The sequence below is a fragment of the Lolium perenne genome, chromosome 5, assembly GCF_019359855.2.
Source record: "Lolium perenne isolate Kyuss_39 chromosome 5, Kyuss_2.0, whole genome shotgun sequence".
In the NCBI taxonomy this organism is placed as follows: domain Eukaryota; kingdom Viridiplantae; phylum Streptophyta; class Magnoliopsida; order Poales; family Poaceae; genus Lolium; species Lolium perenne.
Window position 1 is genome coordinate 107,830,920 of NC_067248.2, and position 21,649 is coordinate 107,852,568.

The 21,649-nt window shown below is 47.2% G+C and overlaps 1 protein-coding gene across 1 annotated transcript; it reads left to right on the plus strand.

Moving 5' to 3' along the window:
* Positions 1-14,168: 14,168 nt before the first annotated feature.
* LOC139831553 (uncharacterized) lies at positions 14,169-17,963 on the plus strand. Its single transcript, XM_071820844.1, has 2 exons — positions 14,169-16,830; positions 16,987-17,963. The coding sequence occupies exons 1-2, from the start codon at positions 14,169-14,171 to the stop codon at positions 17,961-17,963; spliced, it is 3,639 nt and encodes a 1,212-aa protein (XP_071676945.1).
* The last annotated feature ends 3,686 nt before the right edge of the window (positions 17,964-21,649 follow it).

A 21,649-nucleotide genomic window follows, 5' to 3' on the forward strand; every position in this document is an offset into this window, starting at 1 on the left:
GTACTATTCATGAAAAGTCTTTGCTTTATGATTCAGTTGTTTACTCATGTCATTACCTTTGCTTTGATCGCTGCATTCATTACATATGTTTACAAATAGTATGATCAAGATTATGATGGCATGTCACTTGAAATTATCTTTGTTATCGTTTTACCGCTCGGGACGAGCGTAACTAAGCTTGGGGATGCTGATACGTCTCCAACGTATCGATAATTTCTTATGTTCCATGCTACTTTATTGATGATACCTACATGTTTTATGCACATTATATGTCATATTTATGCATTTTCTGGAACTAACCTATTAACAAGATGCCGAAGAGCCGATTCTTGTTTCTGCTGTTTTTGGTTTCAGAAATCCTAGTAAAGAAATATTCTCGGAATTGGACGAAACTTTCGCCCAGGGTCCTATTTTTGCACGAAGCTTCCAGTAAGACCGAAGACCTAACGAAGTGGGGCCACGAGGCAGCCGGGGGTGGCCGGCGCGGCCCAAGCCCTGGCCGCGCCGACCTATCCCTGGGCCCTCGTGTGGCCCCTCGCGTTGACCCTCCGCCTACTTAAAGCTTCCGTCGCGAAACCCCCAGTACCGAGAGCCACGATACGGAAAACCTTACAGAGACGCCGCCGCGAATCCCATCTCGGGGGATTCTGGAGATCGCCTCCGGCACCCTGCCGGAGAGGGGATTCATCTCCCGGAGGACTCTACACCGCCATGGTCGCCTCCGGAGTGATGAGTGAGTAGTTCACCCCTGGACCATGGGTCCATAGCAGTAGCTAGATGGTCGTCTTCTCCTTGTTGTGCTTCATTGTTAGATCTTGTGAGCTGCCTAACATGATCAAGATCATCTATATGTAATTCTATATGTTGTGTTTGTCGGGATCCGATGGATAGAGAGTACTATGATTATGGTGATTATCAATCTATTGTTCATGTGTTGTTTATGATCTTGCATGCTCTCCGTTATTAGTAGAGGCTCTGGCCAAGTTTTTACTCTTAACTCCAAGAGGGAGTATTTATGCTCGATAGTGGGTTCATGCCTCCATTGAATGCAGGACGGTGACAGAAAGTTCTAAGGTTGTGGATGTGCTGTTGCCACTAGGGATAAAACATTGATGCTATGTCTAAGGATGTAGTTGTTGATTACATTACGCACCATACTTAATGCAATTGTCTGTTGCTTTGCAACTTAATACTGGAGGGGGTTCGGACGATAACCTGAAGGTGGACTTTTTAGGCATAGATGCAGTTGGATGGCGGTCTATGTTCTTTGTCGTAATGCCCAATTAAATCTCACTATATTTACCATGTCATGTATATGCATTGTTATGCCTTTCTCTATTTGTCAATTGCCCGACTGTAATTTGTTCACCCAACATGCTTTTATCTTATGGGAGAGACACCTCTAGTGAACTGTGGACCCCGGTCCTATTCTTTACATAGCATACAATCTACTTGTTTTACTGTTTTCTTTGCAAACATCTTCCACTCGATACGTTTAATCCTTTGTTACAGCAAGCCGGTGAGATTGACAACCTCACTGTTTCGTTGGGACAAAGTACTTGGGTTGTGTTGTGCAGGTTCCTAGTTGGCGCCGGAATCCCTGGTGTTGCGCCGCATCACATTTCGCGACCATCAACCTTCAACGTGCTTCTTGGCTCCTACTGGTTCGATTAAACCTTGGTTTCATACTGAGGGAAACTTGCTTCTATACGCATCATACCTTCCACTTGGGGTTCCCAACGGACGTGTGCATCCACGCGTATCAGTCGGCTGCCTTGGGAGCCGGCTGACTCAAAGTCTACGTCGGCCTCGCCATGGCCGTCTGCGCTATGGCTGGACCGGCTTCTACATGCCATATCTGACTGGGTTTGTCTCTCCCCTGACCGGCTCGAGGCTGGCGGGCCTTGCAGGAGAAGGAACCGGAAAGGTGATCCGGGTGAAAGGTCCACGCTGACCTCATCTCCCGTAAAGCAAGGGGCACTATAGAGGAACAGTGCCCCGCCTCCGATAGACCATCATGGCTGGAGCTGCGCCGTACTACTACAGGGTACCGGCACCGACCGAGATGCCTCTCCCACGACGCTTGGCACGTCTTGTCGCCGCTGACTTTGGCAGAAGGACAGACAGGCCTCAACGCCTCAACGGTGCTAACGCAGGCGCCTCGGGAAGGAGCAGAAAGCCGGAGCCGGCGAAGCCGGCCAGTATGTCATAGGGACTTCTCTGTAAAGTGCCAACGCCTATATAAGCTGCACTACCCCCTCCCATGCGGGGGACGATCGATCACTTCTCATTTCTAGTCTTAGAGCTGCTCTGGGAGAGAGACCTTCGTCTACCTCTAGCCTCCCCGAGCAGCCGGATACAGCTCAAGGAGCACCATTGTACTGTGTTATCTTTTATACACTCTAGAGCGAGTAGGGGTGTTACCTCCATACGAGGGCCTTGAACCTGGGTACGTCGCTGTGTCACTCGTGCCCATACCCGCATCCGGATACCACCTTAGACCATTGCAGGAACCACTCTCTTTAGCCATCCTATGGCATATGCCGTGACGATACCACGACATTTGGCGCCCACCGTGGGGCAATCAGCGTCTTCGGCCGGTGTCTTCATCTGGACGGGCCTCACCATCACCACCGGCGAGCGAGTCGCTTCAGGCTTGGTCTGGAGATTCGGCTCCCTCGACTTCGTCAGCGACAACGCTGGCTGCTTCGCTGACCGGCCCTTCCCAGCCGGCGGAAACATCATCTCCTTCGGTGGCCACGACGTCTACGTCGCCACCGTTGCACCACCGCGCTACCCGCGCCAGATCCTGCGCTGTGCAAGCCCTCCCCTTGGAGCCGACGCCAGCCACAACATCGCCAGCCCCTGCGTCGTGCAGGAGGTCATGGCAGTCGGCGACGATGCCACCGACAAGACCACGCGTGTCCGCGGCCCCGTCCTGGAGCGCACCGCAGCAGCCGGGGCATCCAGCTCGGGCCCAAAAGCGCCACCACCACCGTCCCGGCTGGACGAAGTCCGGGCAAAGCCGAGCTCTCCGCTCACAGCCGGAGCCGATCCCTCCACCGTCGAGGCGGACTTGGAGACACACCGCCAGCTGCTCCTCAAGCAGGCTGAGGAACTGGCTGCTGCAAAGCGCCAGCTAGAGATCACCCGGCGCGAGTACGCCCACGCTCATGGCTTGACGCCATGCGGCGACAACCCTAGCCGAGCCGGACGAATCCGCTGCAGGGGAGGCGCCTTAGGCGCTGAGATCGACCGCGACGACACGGAGGAGCCAGCTCCTTCCATGGAGCTGCCGGTCTACAACAACCCCGACAAGAACATGCGCGCGGCAAAAGCCGCCACAGAAGAACTGAGCCGCCTGGTGGGCGAAGAGCTGCGCCGCCAAACAGAGCGGGCAAAAGAGCTGCTCCACATCGCCACCAAGCAGCATGCCAATCCAAGGTACGCCCCAGGTACAGCCGGCAACCACAGGGACGGCCCCAGGGACACGACCGAGTCATCCTCACCCGCGCCGAGTCGGCGCCGAGACTCCCAGGCCACACACAACAGCTCAAGCCGGACAAGCCGGCTGAGAAGCGGCGCAAGCGGCCGCAGCCGGCCTCCACCAAGCTGGAACCAGGAGCACGACTCCGATCAGGCGGCACCAAGGCGCCCGTACCGGCCGGCTCCGGAAGCATCCGGCGCCCGCCAACTGGCCCACTCCCGGTTGGGTCCCCGCATCGAGCCGGCAGACGCTCGAGACCGCCTCGACCAGCTTGTCGAATCCCGCATCGCGGAAGAAGAAGGCCCAGCCAGCCCCAAGTGCTTTGGTCCGCGGATCCTCAACGAGCCCATGATTGACGGGTTCACGCTCCCGCGCGACACGCCCAAGTACGACGGCACCGCCAAACCGGAGGACTAGCTGCTGGACTACACCACAGCAGTCGGCATCGCCAAAGGCAACAAGCGCTGGGCCGTGCGCTACTCCCCTCTAATGCTGGTCGGCTCCGCCCGCACCTGGCTCAACAACCTGCCAGCCGACAGCATCAACAGCTGGCTGGACTTCGAAGAAGCCTTCGTCAACAACTTCACCGGCACCTATCGCCGGCCGGGTCGCCCCCAGCAGCTTGAGATGTGCAAGCAGGGCCCGGAGGAGACGGATCGCACGTACCTGACGCGCTGGTGCGAAATGCGAAACTCCTGCGAGGGCGTGCACGAGATCCAGGCGGTCAACTTCTTCATGGCTGGCTGCCGACACAACACCATGATGTGGCACAAGCTGCGCCGCAGTGAACCCAAGACGATGGCCGCCTTGATGGCCATTGCCGACAAATATGCACTGGCTGAGGAAGCCGGCAAGTCCCCAGCTGAAGCTTCGCCGGCTGCGCCCAAGCGCGATCACCACAAGCCGGCCGAGCACAAGTCGGCCGAGGGAGCCTCCCATGGAAGCCGCCGCGACAATTACCGCGGGAAGAGGCACATCGACCAGCCGGACCGCCGGTACGGCTCCGCCCATGTGGCGGCAGTGGCAGACCAGGCGGCCGGAGGAAGCTGGCGCCAGAAGCAAGACCGGCCCTGGAAGCCGAAGTACACATTTGAGTAGATGCTCGACTCGCCGTGCAGGTACCACCGCGGCAAGAACCCCTCCAACCACACCACCCCCGACTACCACTTCACCAAGCGGCTCAACAACGGTGAGCCGCTGCCGCCTCCACCCCCGCCTCCACCAGCCGGCGGGCCAGGTGGACAAGCCGGCGCAGAGAACGCCAACCTCGAGCACTACGAGGCTAACCAAGTGCACCATGGCCGGTACTTGGCTAAGGATGCCACCTACATCACCTTCACCACCGAGCCGGAGGACAGAACGAGCCAGCAGAGCCGTTCCCTCGAAGTCAACGCGGTCATACCGCCGGTCCCCCAGTACCTCAACTGGTCAGAGCAGGCCATCACTTTTGATCTCCGCGACACACCGGCTGTCCTGCCTAGGTCGGGCAGCTACGCCATGGTCCTCGACCCCACCATCGGCACGAGCCGGTGCAGCGTGCGCTTCTCACGCGTCCTCATCGACGGCGGCAGTAGCATCAACATCCTCTACAGCGACACAGCCCGCAAGCTAAGCATCCAGGAGAGCGAGCTGCGCCCCAGCCCCACCATCTTCCACGGCATCGTGCCGGGTCATTCGTGCCAACCGATTGGCCGAATCACGCTGGAGGTCATGTTCGGCAAGCCGAACCACTTCCGCACAGAGAAGGTCGAGTTTGAGGTGGTGGACTTAGTCAGTCCCTACCATGCGCTCCTGGGCCGGCCGGCTCTGACCAAGTTCATGGCGGTGCCCCATTACGGGTACCTGAAGCTGAAGCTGCCAGGCCCAAAAGGGGTCATCACCGTAGCCGACGACTACCGCCGCTCCATGGAATGCGCCACGCAGAGCTCCAAGATGGATCAGACGCTGGTCATCGCTGCCGAGAAGCAGCTCATCCACGACACCGTGGCCATGGCCAAAGCTGCGCAGACAAATATGCCGGCTGTAGGCAACCCGGCTGAGACGACTCACTTCCAGCCGGCGAACGACACGGAGAAGATCCTGCTGGACTCGGCGCAGCCAGACAAGTTCGTCACCATCGGTGCGGCTTGAGCAGCAAATAGTAAAGCGAGCTCACCAGCTTCCTCCGTGAGAATTGGGACATCTTCGCATGGTCTCCAAAGGACATGCCGGGTGTGCCGAGGGAGTTGGCTGAGCACCACCTCCACGTCAGGCCAGAGGCCAAGCCGGTGAAGCAACCCCTCCGCCGCTTCACCGAAGAAAGAAGGAGGGCCATTGGTGAAGAAATCGCCCGGCTCCTAGCAGCCGGCTTCATCATGGAAGTACTGCATCCGGACTGGTTTGCAAACCCAGTCCTGGTTTTGAAGAAGAATGGCTCCTGGCGTATGTGTGTCGACTACACCAGCCTGAACAAGGCGTGCCCGAAGGACCCCTTCCCCTGCCGCGCATAGATCAGGTCATAGATTCGTCTGCCAGCTGTGAACTGTTGTCTTTTTTAGACGCCTATTCAGGCTACCACCAGATTCCTTTGAATCTGACTGATTAAATAAAGACTTCGTTCATTACCCCGTATGGGGCTTATTGCTACACGACTATGCCATTCGGCTTGAAAAATGCAGGCGCCACTTTCCAAAGGTGCATGCAAAAATGCTTACAAGAGCAAATCGGCATAAATGTTCACGCATATGTGGATGATGTCGTTGTAAAAACCAAGGAGAGGAATCCTCCTTGATGATCTGAGAGAAACCGTCCAGAATTTCACCGGTTGCCTGGCCTCCTTGAGCCGCTTCGTCAGCTGGCTGAGGGAGAAGGTGATACGTCTCCAACGTATCTATAATTTCTTATGTTCCATGCTAGTTTTATGACAATACCTACATGTTTTGTTCACACTTTATATCATTTTTATGCATTTTCCGGAACTAACCTATTAACAAGATGCCGAAGTGCCAGTTCCTGTTTTCTGCTGTTTTTGGTTCCAGAAAAGCTGTTCGGGCAATATTCTCGGAATTCAACGAAACAAAAGCCAAACCACCTATTTTTCCGACGGACACACGGAGCCAGAAGGGCAAGCCAGGGGGAGGCCCACGACCTCCACACCATAGGCCGGCGCGGCCAAGAGGGGGGGGGCGCCGCCATATGGGGTGGGCCCCTCGGGCACCCCCTTGCGCCGCCCTTTCGCCTATATATTCCTTCCGTCGCAAAAACCCTAAATATATCAGTCATATTCCACGAAGGGTTCCGCAGCGCCGCCGCCATCGACGACAAGTTTCGGGGGACAGAATCTCTGTTCCGGCACGCCGCCGGGACGGGGAATTGCCCCCAAAGTCATCTCCATCGACACCACCGCCATCTTCATCGCCGCTGCTGACTCCCATGATTTGGAGGGAGTAGTTCTCCCCCGAGGCTGAGGGCTCTACCGGTAGCTATGTGGTTCATCTCTCTCTCCCATGGTGTGATCTTTATGTGATCATGAGCCTTGTAATCTAGTTGAATATGTAGATGTTACTCTTGTCTATTATGCACTCTAGAGGTTATTTTAATATGAACTCCGGAGTCACTCTCCACGGTGTGATGGTGACAGTGTGCGCATCGTGTGTGATTCCTTTATGACGTTGTGGAGCTTGTTTACTCCGGCTTGAGGTGTGCTTTTGCAGCCCTACACAATGAATGGTGTTTGTTATCCAACAAGAGAGTGTTTGAGAGTAGCATTTATTTATTCAATTATGTGATCATTGTTGAGAGTGTCCACTAGTGAAAGTATGATCCCTAGGCCTTGTTTCTAAGCATTGAAACACCGTTTCCAACAAGTTCGGCTACATGTTCGCTTGCTGCCATTTTTATTTCAGATTGCAATTACTACTTATAATCATCCATATTACTTGTATTTCACTATCTCTTCGCCGAACTAGTGCACCTATACATCTGACAAGTGTATTAGGTGTGTTGGGGACACAAGAGACTTCTTGTATCTTAATTGCAGGGTTGCTTGAGAGGGATATCTTTGACCTCTACCTCCCTGAGTTCGATAAACCTTGTGTGATTCACTTAAGGGAAACTTGCTGCTGTTCTACAAACCTCTGCTCTTGGAGGCCCAACACTGTCTACAGGAATAGAAGCGTGCGTAGACATCAAGCTATTTTCTGGCGCCGTTGCCGGGAAGGTAAGGTAAAAGGTATTCACATCCTCCGACTTCTAAGCTATTTCCTAGCACGGTTGCCGGTGTGTGAGTGCTCGAAGCTATTTCCTTTAGATTATGCAATTATATCTTTTTGTTTCTTGTTTTTATTTTACTAGTTAGGCTTAATGGAAAACAACAAAAAATAGAGATCTTTATGAAATTTATATTGAATTAGGAAATGATGCTTTTAAAGAGAAAATAAAAAAACCTATGGAAGTTTGTCTGCATAATAGTGCTAGTAATGTTATTAGTATAAATTTTTTGGACACCATTATTTTTAATGCTATGGAAAAACCCAAGCTTGGGGAAGCTAGTTTATATAAAAATAATCTTTTTTGCTCCTCAGCTTTGGATGAAGTATTTTGCCTTGATAATGCTTTGTCTCCAATATGTGGTAATTCGAATGATGCTTGTGATATTCCATATCCACCTGTTGAAAGTATTCCTTTTAAAATACCTATGAAAACTGTTGAAAGGGTTATGAATGATCAGTATGTAGGGGATGGATCAGTCCATCCAAGTGTTCACTCGTCTAAACTTACAGAACTTTGTGAGTTATTTGAGATTGCAGGTTTATTAAGAGAAAATGTTATGAGGAAACTATTTCCATTGTCACTTAAGGACAAAGCAAAGGAATGGTATAGGCTGCTGGATGAACAACCATCGAATTGGAAACAGCTTGAATCTCTCTTTTACTCTAAATTTTATGCACTTCATGAAGTGCATCTAGATAGGAATCACATTTATAATTTTTACCCTCATGATGGAGAAAACATTGCTCAAGCTTGGGGAAGACTAAAAACATTAATACTCAAATGTCCTAACCATGAGCTTTCTGAGGAAATAATGGTTACTAATTTTTATGCAAGGCTTTCAAGTCATTACAAGAATTATGTAGATGCATGTTCACAGGGTTCTTTCACAAGTAAGAAGGTTGAAGCTAGATGGGATCTTCTTGAAAGAATTCAAAGCAATACTGAAGATTGGGAGAACGACAAAGGTAAAGAATCAGGTATAAACTATGAATATGAATGCATTAAGTCTTTCATTGAAACTGCTGGTTTTCAAAAGCTTAGTGATAATTATGGTCTTGATTCTCAAATTATTGTTGATTGTTGTAGAACCTTTGCTTCTCATATTAATGTTCCTAAAGAAAATTGGGACGTGTATCATGAACCTTTCAAAGACACTTGCATGGAAAATGAAATTGTTGTTAATGATTGCAATAAACATGCCCAAACTTCTGAAAATACTATTTCTTATAAGCATGTTAATTTTTGTGGAATGCATAGACCTTGTGGAATTAATCAAATCGAAGATAAATATTGTATCCATCATAGGAATGAAAAAACTAGAATGTGGTACAAGGCTCTAAAAGATCTTGGTGAAAAAGTTTGTGACCTCCATCCTTTTATTTGTGAACTTTGCTATGAAGTGGGTCATTTTAATTTTCAATGTTCTGGTCATGATGATAGTATTTAGAATTTAATGAGTACTTCAAGTCTATATTGTGATAACATGATCACTCCTAATCAGCATGATGAACTTAATTTATTTTTGGGATGTGAAGAGTTATCAAGAAAAATTTCTTTGTTAGATATGAGTGATCTTGATATGAATAGTGTGTTGCATGGATGTTATCTCTATTGTGTAAATAATTGCCATGCCAACACCTACATACAAAGTGTTATAAAGGATGGGACTTTACCAAAATATGACAGGACTAATATGTGTTTTGTTCTTATTAATGAAAGAGAGGTATCCTCCCAAGTTTCTTCTATTGTTTCTAATAATAAACCAGGTTATGTGGAGAAGCTTCCTTTCAAGCCTCTCCCTCCTAAAGAGGAAAAGAAGAAGAAGGGAACGAAGAAGAAGAAGAGGAGTAAAAGGATAGAGGAAACGGTATCTTCTCCCAAACTTGTTGCTCCTATTACAATTGATACTTATAATTCTGAATTCGATGATTCTGAACTTGATGATGAACCTATGCATGTTATTTATATTAGTGATCATGATTGGGAAAAGCACACTTCTTTTGATATTGAAGGTCTCTGGGACACTAATTCTGAAAATGATGATGTTAAGAATTGCCATAGTATTAGTACTATCCATGTTTCTTCCCATGATGATATAGAAAGCTCTAAGCTTGGGGATAAGGTGTTTGAAAATCCTTTTGCTACTGATGATTATATGTTTGATACATCTCCTTCTAGTAACAATGATGGTATGTTACAGATGAACACACTTTGGAAGATAACTATTCTATTTCTTATGATTATTCTATGCCTCCAATTTATGATGATTATAATCATGGATGTGATAGTTTTACTCCCACTATTACTAATAAAATTGATTATGCTTGTGTGGAGAGTAATGATACTTTTATGCATGTGGATCATGATAAGAATGCTTTATGCGATAGCTATACTGTTGAGTTTATCAATGATGCCACTGAAAATTATTATGAGAGAGGGAGACATGGTTTTATATATCTCGATAATATTAATTCACCTCTCTTTTTGTTGAAAATTTTGAAGTTGCACTTGCTTTGTCTTTCTATGATAGTAGCTTCATGCTTCAATAATTTGTTTTCTTACAAGATTCGTTTGCATAGAAAGTGGGTTAGACTTAAATGTGTTTCGTATTTGCTTTTTGATGCTCTCTTATATTCAACTCTCATCTTTATAAGAGCATCATGAAAATTATCATGCCTAGCTAAAAGGCTTTAAAGAAAAGCGCTCTTGGGAGACAACCCATTGTTTTATTTATGCAATTTTAGTTTTATTTTTGAGTCAAGGTACTGCCTAATACTGTAGAAATATCTTTGTATCTTTATTTTCTTGCATTGTTGTGCCAAGTAAAGTCTTTGATAGAAAGCTGATACTAGATTTGGATTTCTGCGCAAAACAGATTTTTAGCTGTCACGAATTTGATCTTTTCTCTCTGTATAAACATCTTAAAATTCTGAAAAAATTCATGAGTAATTCTCAGATATGTACGCAACTTTCATTCAACTGGAGCTTTTCCATCTGAGCATGTTAAGTGCCTCGAAAAAATTCATCTTTACGGACTGTTCTGTTTTTGACAGATTCTGCTGTTTATTTCGCATTGCCTGTGTTTGAGTGGATTTCTTTGCTCCACTAAATTTCTGTAGCCTTGGGTAATGTCCAGAAGTGTTGGGAATGATTTTGTCCTTGCTGAACATGTGAATTTTTGATTATTCACTAACCCTCTAATGAGATTGCTTTGAGTTTGGTGTGAAGGAAATTTTCAAGGATCAAGAGAGGAGGATGATATAATATGATCAAGAAGAGGGAAAAGTCTAAACTTGGGGATGCCCCCGTGGTTCATCCCTGCATATTTCAAGAAGACTCAAGCGTCTAAGCTTGGGGATGCCCAAGGCATCCCCTTCTTCATCAAACTTATCAGGTCACCTCTAGTGAAACTATATTTTAATTCCGTCACATCTTATGTGCTTTACTTGGAGCGTCCGTGTGCTTTTATTCTCGTTTGTTATTTTATTTTTCTGAATAAATCAGATCCTAACATGCTTGTGTGGAAGAGAGACACGCTCGGCTTTTTCATTTGAACAGTTGTGTTCTTTGTTTTATTTTTCATATTCATGGCGAAAACTGAAAGCCGCAGCACTTATACTTATTGTTATTTGGTTGGAAACATAAAATGAACATAAAATGTTTCATATTGTCTTGAATAATTTGATACTTGGCAATTGTTTTGAGCTCTCAAGTAGATCATGTTTAAGCTCCTGCATTATGTAGTTTAAACCTATTAGTGGAGAACTACCGTAGAGCTTGTTGAAATTTGGATTGCATGATTGGTCTCTCTAAGGTCTAGATATTTTCTGGTAAAAGTGTTTGAGCAACAAGGAAGATAGTGTAGAGTCTTATAATGCTTGCAATATGTTCTTATGTAAGTTTTGCTATACCGGTTTATACTTGTGTTTGCTTCAAACAACCTTGCTAGCCAAAGCCTTGTACTGAGAGGGAATGCTTCTCGTGCATCCAAAACCTTGAGCCAAAACCTATGCCATTTGTGTCCACCATAAGTACCTACTATGTGGTATTTTTCTCGCCACTCCAAAGTAAATTGCTTGCGTGCTACCTTTAAAACCTTTCAAAAATTCATTCCTTGTTTTTGCAATACATAGCTCATGGGAAAGTAGCCTAAAAAACTATTGTGGTAAGGAATATGTCGCTTGTGTATCTTAGTTCTTATAAGTTGCTTATTGAGCGGCGCTCTTTCTACTGCCTCGTCTACGTTACGTCTAGGGTTTAGGGAGGGCGACGCCGAGGCGATCGCGCGCCGCCACCTAGCCATGGACGGGAATGCTTCGGATCCCGGACGTCTACGAGTCTATGCGCGTCGGAAGGAGTCTAGGAAGGTCCAAACGCAAGGAAACCTGCAAGGAGTCCTTGATGCCCACGAAGGAAAACCAGATCGGATCGGCAGAGAGTCGGCTATAAAGCAAGCGCCACCTGATCAGGTATCAAACCACATCAAAAACCCTGACGCCCAGTTCACGATCTACGATCCGGGCGCCGATCCAATCTATACGTCTAAGCGAACCATGTCGTCGGCCGGCGGTGGGAGTGAAAAAGGGGGCTCCGGTGAGGATCCTGCCCACTCGAAGCCGCTTGTTGATGACGGGGCCGCTGCGACGCCGTTGGATCGTCAGTTGGCAGTTGTCAAGACCAAGGAAGAGGATGAGGAGTACGATGGGAACTGGCATGGCATGGAGGAGGACGGACGAAACGTAGGACCTGAAGCTCGCCTTGCGGGGGAGATGGACATGGAAGATGAGGTTTGCATGGAGGAAGAACCGGAGGAGATCGGGCCTCAAAAAGCGCCAGTTCAATGGCGCCTGCTGGCACGGTACTACTCCTTGAAGGCTGCTAATTACACGGTGATTTACAACCATTATAGGGAAGTTTGGAAGATCCGTGGAAAGATGGTGTTTGCGCCAATGAAGGACAACTTATTCATCATCACTTTTAACACTGAGGGTGACTATAGGTTCGTTGCTCGGGGAGGGCCATGGATTCATCGAGGTGTGGCTTGTCTGGTTGCCCCTCTGGATGGCAGGGCCCAACCTTCGGAGGCAGTGCTGGACTCAATCCAACTCTGGGTGAAGTTCTTCGACGTGCCATGGAATAAACAGAACGAGGAGTATGGGAGACTGATTGGCTCAAAACTTGGGGAGGTGCAGGAAGTGGATGTCGATGCAGCTGGACTGGGATTCAAAGACTATCTGCGTGTGCGTATAGAATTACCACTCAACAGGCGCCTGATGGCAAGGTTCAAAACAACAATCACGGGACAGCCGAAGGCGAGAATCTATCCCATACGCTATGAGCGGGTGCCACACTTCTGTTTTCATTGCGGTCTCATTGGGCATGATAAGGACCAGTGCGAGATGAAGGATCGGGGTGTGCCGTCCTTGAACTATGATGCGACCCTCAGGTGCTCGCCGACGCGTAAGTTTATGCGCAGAACTATATCTGCTCCAGGTGGCCCTCCGGCGAAGCGTGGTCTGTTCTTCAGCACGCCCAATAGTAAGGGGAGCGCCTCATCGTTGGGTAACCCGAGTAAATCGGCGCAGATAATCACTGAGCCTGTGCTGCCCTATATCGTTGAACATCCTGAGACTGTTGACACCCATGATGGTTTCGAGGAGACTGAGAAGAGGACATCTGCAGCGGTGGAGCAGGGATTGGCGGAGACAGTAGACAAGCTGAACCTGAGGATGAGTAGGGAACAGCAGATGCCTGGGAACCAGGGAGGTACCAAGGGCCCAGTCATTCAGGAGATTGCGCCTGGGCAACAGGAACAGAAGCTGCCAGAGATGTACGTAAACCCTTTGTTCCAATCGCTGCTGAAGAAGCAACCGTTTATCCAGCCAGCTAGTAGCAGCTCGCATTCTGGTGCAAGGTCGAGTGACATGATACCACCGTTGAGAGGCTTGGATGATCTGGATTTCACTTATAGCAGTGCCTCGGATGTGTCGATGGCAAATGCAGATACAGTGCTTGGCAAGCGTGGAGTGGAGGAAAGTGAGGTGCAAGGGGAGAAGTTAGAGCTGTCCCTAGCTCTTGACTATGGAGGGCATGGCGGAGGAGTACCGAAGAAGGGCAAGACCACTGCGATGGTGAAGGAGCCGGAGCTGCAGACGCTGGGAACGCAGAAACCAGTGGCACAGAAGCACGGGAGAGTGATCCAGCTGGGGGATAAGAACAGGAAGAAGGCAGCGACCGGGCAAGGGGCTCCCGGCACACTGACGAGACCAAATGTGTGGTCTCGTCAGCAGCAATGAATTGCCTATCGTATAACTGTCGGGGAGCCGGGAATGCCCCGACAGTTAGAGAGCTGTCTACCCTTTCCCAAGTTTGGAGTCCACGTTTACTATTTTTGTGTGAAACTAGGCAAAAGAAAAATAAGATGCGTAGCATGCGTCATAGGTTAGGTTTAAAGGGTTTTGCTGGTCATAGTAGTGATGGTTTAAGTGGAGGGTTAGCTCTTTTTTGGCATGAGAGTCTGGTTGTAGAAGTTAAAGCTATAAATGAAAGAATGATTGATGTGTATGTGCGAGAGTCCCCGAATGCGCCGCAATGGCACCTTACTTGCGTCTATGGAGAACCCCGTGTCGAAAACCGTCATCTCATGTGGGATGCACTCCGTGCGATCAGAGCTGAGTCTGACCTTCCATGGCTTGTTGTTGGTGATTTTAATGAGGCCCTATGGCCCGAAGAGCACATCTCCGCCACAGCTCGCCCAGCTGGACAGATGCAAGCTTTCCGTGATGTACTTAATGATTGCCGTCTAACAGATTTGGGCTTTGCAGGGGTTCCTTATACCTTTGACAATATGCGAAAAGGAAGGGCAAATGTGAAGGTTCGCCTGGACAGAGCCGTGGCCACGATGGACTGGAGAGACATGTATGCTGATACTAGGGTCCAGCACCTCGTTTCCCCATGTTCAGATCATTGCCCTATCCTTGTGTCCCTCACGAAGGAAGAGAGGGGAGCTAGGAGACCTAAAAAACGCCAATATGAAGTGCTCTGGGAGAGGGCAGCTGAGTTACCAGAGAAGATTGCGCATGCATGGATGGAGGCAGGCCCTAAGGGCGATTTAGCTGCAGTGCGCAAGGGTTTAAATGAGGTCATGACAGTTTTACAGTCTTGGAGCAAACGCAAGTTTGGAAACATCCTGCGGGAATTGGACAAAGCTAGGAAACAGCTTGAGCTCCTTATGTTAAATGGAGCGAGCCAGCAAGAAATTCGTAAAGCGTCTGATCATATGCAGGAAATGCTATATCGCGAGGAGCTTCTGTGGTTGCAACGCTCTAGAATTAGCTGGCTCAAAGAAGGAGACCGTAACACTCGCTTTTTTCACCAAAAGGCAGTGTGGCGGGCGCGGAAGAATAAGATAAAGAAACTGAAGGATGATGATGGAAGCTGGCAGTCGACGCCATCTGATATGGAGAGAATGGCGACATCCTACTTTAAGGAATTGTTTACTAGAGATCCGTCCTTAAATTCAGATGACCTTGTGGGCTTGTTCCAGGAAAAGGTCACTCCAGAAATGAACGAGGCATTGTGCAAGGATTTCAGTGACGAGGAGATCGGTGACGCGCTCTTTCAAATTGGGCCGCTCAAGGCGCCTGGTGTAGATGGATTCCCGGCAAGATTTTACCAGCGAAACTGGGCGACGTTGAAAGCAGAGGTTGTCAATGCAGTAAAGGTGTTCTTCGCTACTGGAAGAATGCCAGATGGCATAAATGATACTGCCATTGTCCTTATTCCCAAAACAGATAATCCGGAGACTTTGAAAGATTTTAGGCCTATAAGCCTCTGCACGGTGTTATACAAGGTTCTATCCAAATGCATGGTCAACAGACTAAGACCAATTCTTGGGGAGCTCATCTCAAAAAATCAAAGCGCCTTCATCCCAGGAAGATTGATAACTGATAATGCTTTGGTAGCTTTCGAATGCCTTCACTTCATGGAGCAGAATTCAAATCCGAATAAGCAGTTTTGCGCTTACAAGCTGGATCTCTCAAAGGCATATGATCGGGTGGATTGGGATTTTCTTCAGAAAACGCTGCAGAGAATGGGGTTTGCACACCGGTGGGTTGATTGGATAATGTCATGTGTGACCACGGTGCGGTATACTGTTAAATTTAATGGATCCCTTCTTGATGTGTTTTCGCCTTCCCGGGGACTCCGGCAAGGTGATCCCCTGTCCCCCTTTCTGTTCCTTTTTGTTGCCGATGGTTTGTCAGCTCTGTTAAACAAGGAAGTTCAGCAGAACACAATTGAACCCATCCGTATTTGCAGGCGAGCTCCGGGCATTTCACACCTCCTGTTCGCCGATGATAGTTTGCTCTTTTTTAAGGCAGATGTGGTTCAGGCTAACAGGATTAAGCAAGTGCTAGGAGATTTCACTGGGAGTACTGGTCAGCTCATAAACCCGGGGAAGTGCTCCATCATGTTCAGCTCGTCTTGCCCTCAGATTATTCGAGATGAGATTAAGAATGCCCTGCATATATCAGCTGAGGCGTTTGAAACGAAATATTTGGGTCTGCCTACCCCCGAGGGTAGGATGAATAAAGAGAAGCTTCAAAGCATACAAGCAAAGTTAGGGAAGCGGTTAACCATCTATGAGGACAATTTCATGACACAGGCTGCTAAAGAAGTGCTCATTAAGTCTGTGGCACAGGCGCTTCCAGTTTACCTCATGGGAGTTTTTAAATTGCCATATGGACTATGTGATGAACTTACTAAAATGATTAGAGATTTCTGGTGGGGTACAGAGAATGGCCAACGGAAAGCTCATTGGATAGCCTGGGACAAGCTCCTGCGCTCCAAAAACCAGGGAGGCTTAGGGTTTAAGGACCTTCGGTTGTTCAATCAGGCCCTACTCGCTCGTCAGGCCTGGAGGCTCATCCAATTCCCGGACTCTCTCTGTGCGCAGCTGCTAAAGGCCAAATATTACCCTAATGGCAACCTGATTGATACCGTCTTCACAGGAAATGCCTCATCGACATGGTTGGCGATCGAGCACGGGCTTCAACTTCTGAAAAAGGGTGTTCTGTGGCGGGTAGGAAACGGTACAAAAATCAGAGCATGGCGCGATCCATGGATACCATGAGGGGATTTCAAGGCTAATGCACCACGTCGGAGCTGTAGGTTTCGCTGGGTGTCGGACTTCCTGACGGCAACTGGGACATGGGATAGCCAGCGAGTAAATCATTATTTCTCTCCAGAGGATGCCGTTAAGATTTTACAGATAAAGACCTCAGCGAGGAATGAGGATGACTTCCTATCTTGGGCTCCAGAGCAAAAAGGTATCTATACTGTGCGCAGTGGGTACCGCCTTGCGTTTGAGGAACATCTTCATGGTCATGGCCTTGAAGCTACTAGCAGCCGGCCAAATGGCGACCGTCCAAGCTGGAAGTTGATTTGGAAGTGCCCGGTGCCTCCTAAGGTCCAGAACCTGGTTTGGAAAATTGGTCGCAATGCCCTCGCCACGCAAGTGAATAAGCACAGACGAGGAATTAAAACTCCCCCGCTGTGTCTCATCTGTGGACGGGAAAATGAAGATACTTTCCATGTTTTCGTCCGTTGTCCGCCTGCCAGGGACCTTTGGAATGCCATGCGAGAAAAGTGGGACATCCCGGCGGATACTGAACTAAAGAACACGGGAACGGAGTGGCTGTTACAACTTATTCATGGCCTGTCGGAGGAACAGCGAGCTAGAACCTTCATGCTGCTTTGGCGGATCTGGTATGTGCACAACGAGATCACCCACGACAAGCCTCTGCCATCTGTGGAGGGTTCGCGACGTTTCCTGCTAAGCTACCTGGAATCTCTCATGCTGATTAAGCAATGCCCCGACAAAGATTTGGAGAAGGGGAAGATGGTTGTATCCCATGACAAGGGGTTCAAACGAACCCATGATCCAAGCGTGGGAAGGCAGAAGGAAAAGAAGAAGTGGATTCCTCCTAAACCGGGCGAACTCAAGGTTAATGTGGATGGGTCCTGGGCGCCTAGTGGAGCAGCTGGGGTTGGGATGGTAATCAGGAATAGTGAAGGCAATGTCGTACTGGCCGCTTGCCGTCAGTTGACTGGCTGTCAGGACGCTACAGAAGCGGAGATCACGGCGCTGGAAGATGGCCTGAAGTTGGCGCTACTATGGACGCACCTGCCTCTTACTATTGAGACAGACTGTGCGGTGGCGTGATACGTCTCCAACGTATCGATAATTTCTGATGTTCCATGCTTGTTTTATGACAATACTTACATGTTTTGCTTGCACTTTATGATGTTTTTATGCGTTTTCCGGAACTAACCTATTAACAAGATGCCACAGTGCCAGTTCCTGTTTTCTGCTGTTTTTGGTTCCAGAAAGGCTGTTCGGGCAATATTCTCGGAATTGGACGAAATCAACGCCAAAGATCTTATTTTTCCCGGGAGGCTCCAGAACACCGAAGGGGAGACGGAGAGGAGGCCCAGGGCCCCGACACCACAAGGCCGCGCGGGCAGGCCCCTGGCCGCGCCGGCCTATGAGGAGGGCGCCCTGGTGCCCCTCTGACGCCGCCTCTTCGCCTATTTAACCCCTTTCGACCTAAAAACACCGTACCACTTGACGAAACTCCAGAAAGACTCCAGGGGCGCCGCCGCCATCGCGAAACTCCAATTCGGGGGACAGAAGTCTCTGTCCCGGCACCCTGCCGGGACGGGGAAGTGCCCCCGGAAGCCATCTCCATCAACGCCATCGCCTCCATCATGCTCCGTGAGTAGTTCCCCCATGGACTACGGGTTCTAGCTGTAGCTAGTTGGTATTCTCTCCCCCATGTACTTCAATACAATGATCTCATGAGCTGCCTTACATGATTGAGATCCATCTGATGTAATCGGTGTTGTGTTTGTTGGGATCCGATGGATGATACATTATGATTAGTCTATCTATAAAGTTTGTGAAGTTATTGTTGCTGCAATCTTGTTATGCTTAATGCTTGTCACTAGGGCCAGAGTGGCATGATCTTAGATTTGAGCTCTATACTTATTGCTTAGATTGTATCTACAAGTTGTATGCACATGTCACTGTCCGGAACCAAAGGCCCCGAAGTGACAGAAATCGGGACAACCGGAGGGGATGGCGGTGATGTGAGGGACACATGTTTTCACGGAGTGTTAATGCTTTGCTCCGGTGCTCTATTAAAAGGAGTACCTTACTCTCCAGGAGATTCCCTTGAGGCCCGGCTGCCACCGGCTGGTAGGACAATAGATGTTGTGCAAGTTTCTCATTGCGAGCACGTACGACTAAATATGGAAAACATGCCTACATGATTAATGAATTGATGTTCTTTCTTAATGCCTTATCAATCCTATCAATTGCCCAACTGTAATTTGTTCACCCAACACTTGTTATTGGAGAGTTACCACTAGTGTAGATAGCTGGGAACCCCGGTCCATCTTTCATCATCATATACTCGTTCTACATGTCAACTATTTTCTGGTACCATTGCTCTCATATTGCTATTACTGCTGCTGTGTTACTGTTACTACTGCTCTCATATTACTGCTACTTTCACATCACCCCTGTTACTAGTGCTTTTCCAGGTGCAGCTGAATTGACAACTCAGTTGTTAAGGCTTATAAGTATTCTTTACCTCCCCTTGTGTCGAATCAATAAATTGGGTAATACTTCCCTCGAAGACTGTTGCGATCCCCTATACTTGTGGGTCATCAAGACTATTTTCTGGCGCCGTTGCCGGGGAGGCATAGCTCTACTCATAAGTTCACCTGGGGAGTACACTCTACCTCTCTCTCTGCTTTTATTTTATTTTGTCTTGCTAGTTTATTTCTGTCTAGTTTATTTGTGCTTAGTTTATTTCTGTCTAGTTTTAATTTGCTTAGTTTACTTTTGCTTAGTTTATTTTTGTCTTGTTTTATTTTCCTCATATACCCAAAAATCCATAAAAATTTGAAAAACCTAAAAATTAAAAATTGCTGTTATGGGAGAACCAACAAACTACTTGGAGCTTATAGAATGTTATAATAATTATAGAGAATCAAGAAGTGGTAAAATAATGAGTGCTATGATAGAAAAATTGAATACAATTGCTAGAATCTTGCTTAGACGCCATGATATAAACTGTTGCTCTCAACATGATACTAAACATCTTAAATTTCAATGTGGCTCTAGTGAGGAATTTTTAATTAAGAACTATAATCGGAATTGCTATATTCATTATGGGTTCGAAGAGGTAGAACAATTTGTCTTATTTATGGGAGCCTCCGAGATAGAATCCTTCATGGTTGAGAATTATGAAACTTGTGCTATTTGTAAGGACCTTAAAGATTATGTCTCTACTATCCTTAATTCTTGCATAGAATGCTACAGTAGGAATCCTTATATCCTTGATTATAAAGAGAGACACATTAATACACAAGAATGCACTCACAATTTGCAGGAACCGGTGGAAGAAGAAATTGATGAACCTGAAAGCTCATTGGATGAAAAAGAGGAGGAAATTGATGAACCTGAAAGCTCATTGGATGAAAAAGAAGAGGAGAGTGATGAACAAAAGGAGGAAGAATGGATTAGCTACCCATGCCAACCTTCTAATGAGAGTAACTCTTCATCTCTTACACTATTTGATTGTCCTCCATGCTTACCGAAAGAGGTTGAATGTTATGTTCCTGTGGATTCTCTTGAAATATTTCCTATAAGTAAAACTTGTGAGAATGATTATGCTACTGTTATATATGATAATCCATGCTACTTTGATAAATCTTATGATAATGCTTTGTTTGTGCCTGATGTCGAAATGCATGGTACTAAAGAATTTTGTTTGGCAAATGTCTATGATAAAGCTCTTGATGATGGTCCTATGTTACTTGATAATATTAATTGTACTACTAATGAAAATGGGATTCGAGAGTTCTTGACATTATCTATGTGTCCCATATCTCTTGAGATTGATCAACTACCTTGTTATATTATTGATAAAAGTAAGTTTGAAAGTTTTAATTCCACTATTCTTGAGATTGATAAAAATTATGTGTTTGGAAATCATGAAAAGTATGCTGCATGTGATAGTTATATTGTTGAGTTTATCCATGAAGCTACTGAAAATTATTATGAGAGAGGAAAATATGGTTGTAGAAATTTGCATGGTACTAAAACACCTCTCTATATGCTTAAAATTTTGAAGTTACACTTGTTTTATCTTCCTATGCTTGTTACTTTGCTTTTCATGAACTTGTTTATTTACAAGATTCCTTTACATAGGAAGCATGTTAGACTTAAATGTGTTTTGGATTTGCTTTTTGATGCTCTCTTTTACCTCTACTCTTGTTTCTCGCGAGTGCATCATTTAAAACTGCTGAGCCCATCTTAATGGCTATAAAGAAAAGAACTTCTTGGGAGATAACCCATGTGTTATTTTGCTACAGTACTTTGTTTTATATTTGTGTCTTGGAAGTTGTTTACTACTGTAGCAACCTCTCCTTATCTTAGTTTTGTGTTTTGTTGTGCCAAGTGAAGCCTCTAATCGAAGGTTGATACTAGATTTGGATTCCTGCGCAGAAACAGATTTCTATCTGTCACGAATCTGGGCAAATTTCTCTGTAGGAAACTCAGAAAAATCTGCCAATTTACGTGCGTGATCCTCAGATATGTACGCAACTTTCATTAGTTTTGAGTTTTCTGATTTGAGCAACGGAAGTACCCCGTAAAAATTCGTGTTTACTGGCTGTTCTGTTTTGGCAGATTCTGTCTCTGTTTTTTGCATTGTCTCTTGTGGACTTTATGTGAGGCTTTCTAGACGTGGAGAGCTGTAGCTAATGTTTTATTGAGTTCTTGCAATGTGCCACTACAGGACCAAGGTGGATTCAAATTTTTTGAGTACTAACCCCTCT

Coding starts and splice junctions, on each gene's coding strand:
- LOC139831553 (XM_071820844.1), top strand. CDS start 14,169: ATGCGTCATAGGTTAGGTTTAAAGGGTTTTGCTGGTCATAGTAGTGAT. Junction 16,831..16,986: donor TCTGTGGCGGGTAGGAAACG/GTACAAAAATCA, acceptor ATTTCTCTCCAG/AGGATGCCGTTAAGATTTTA.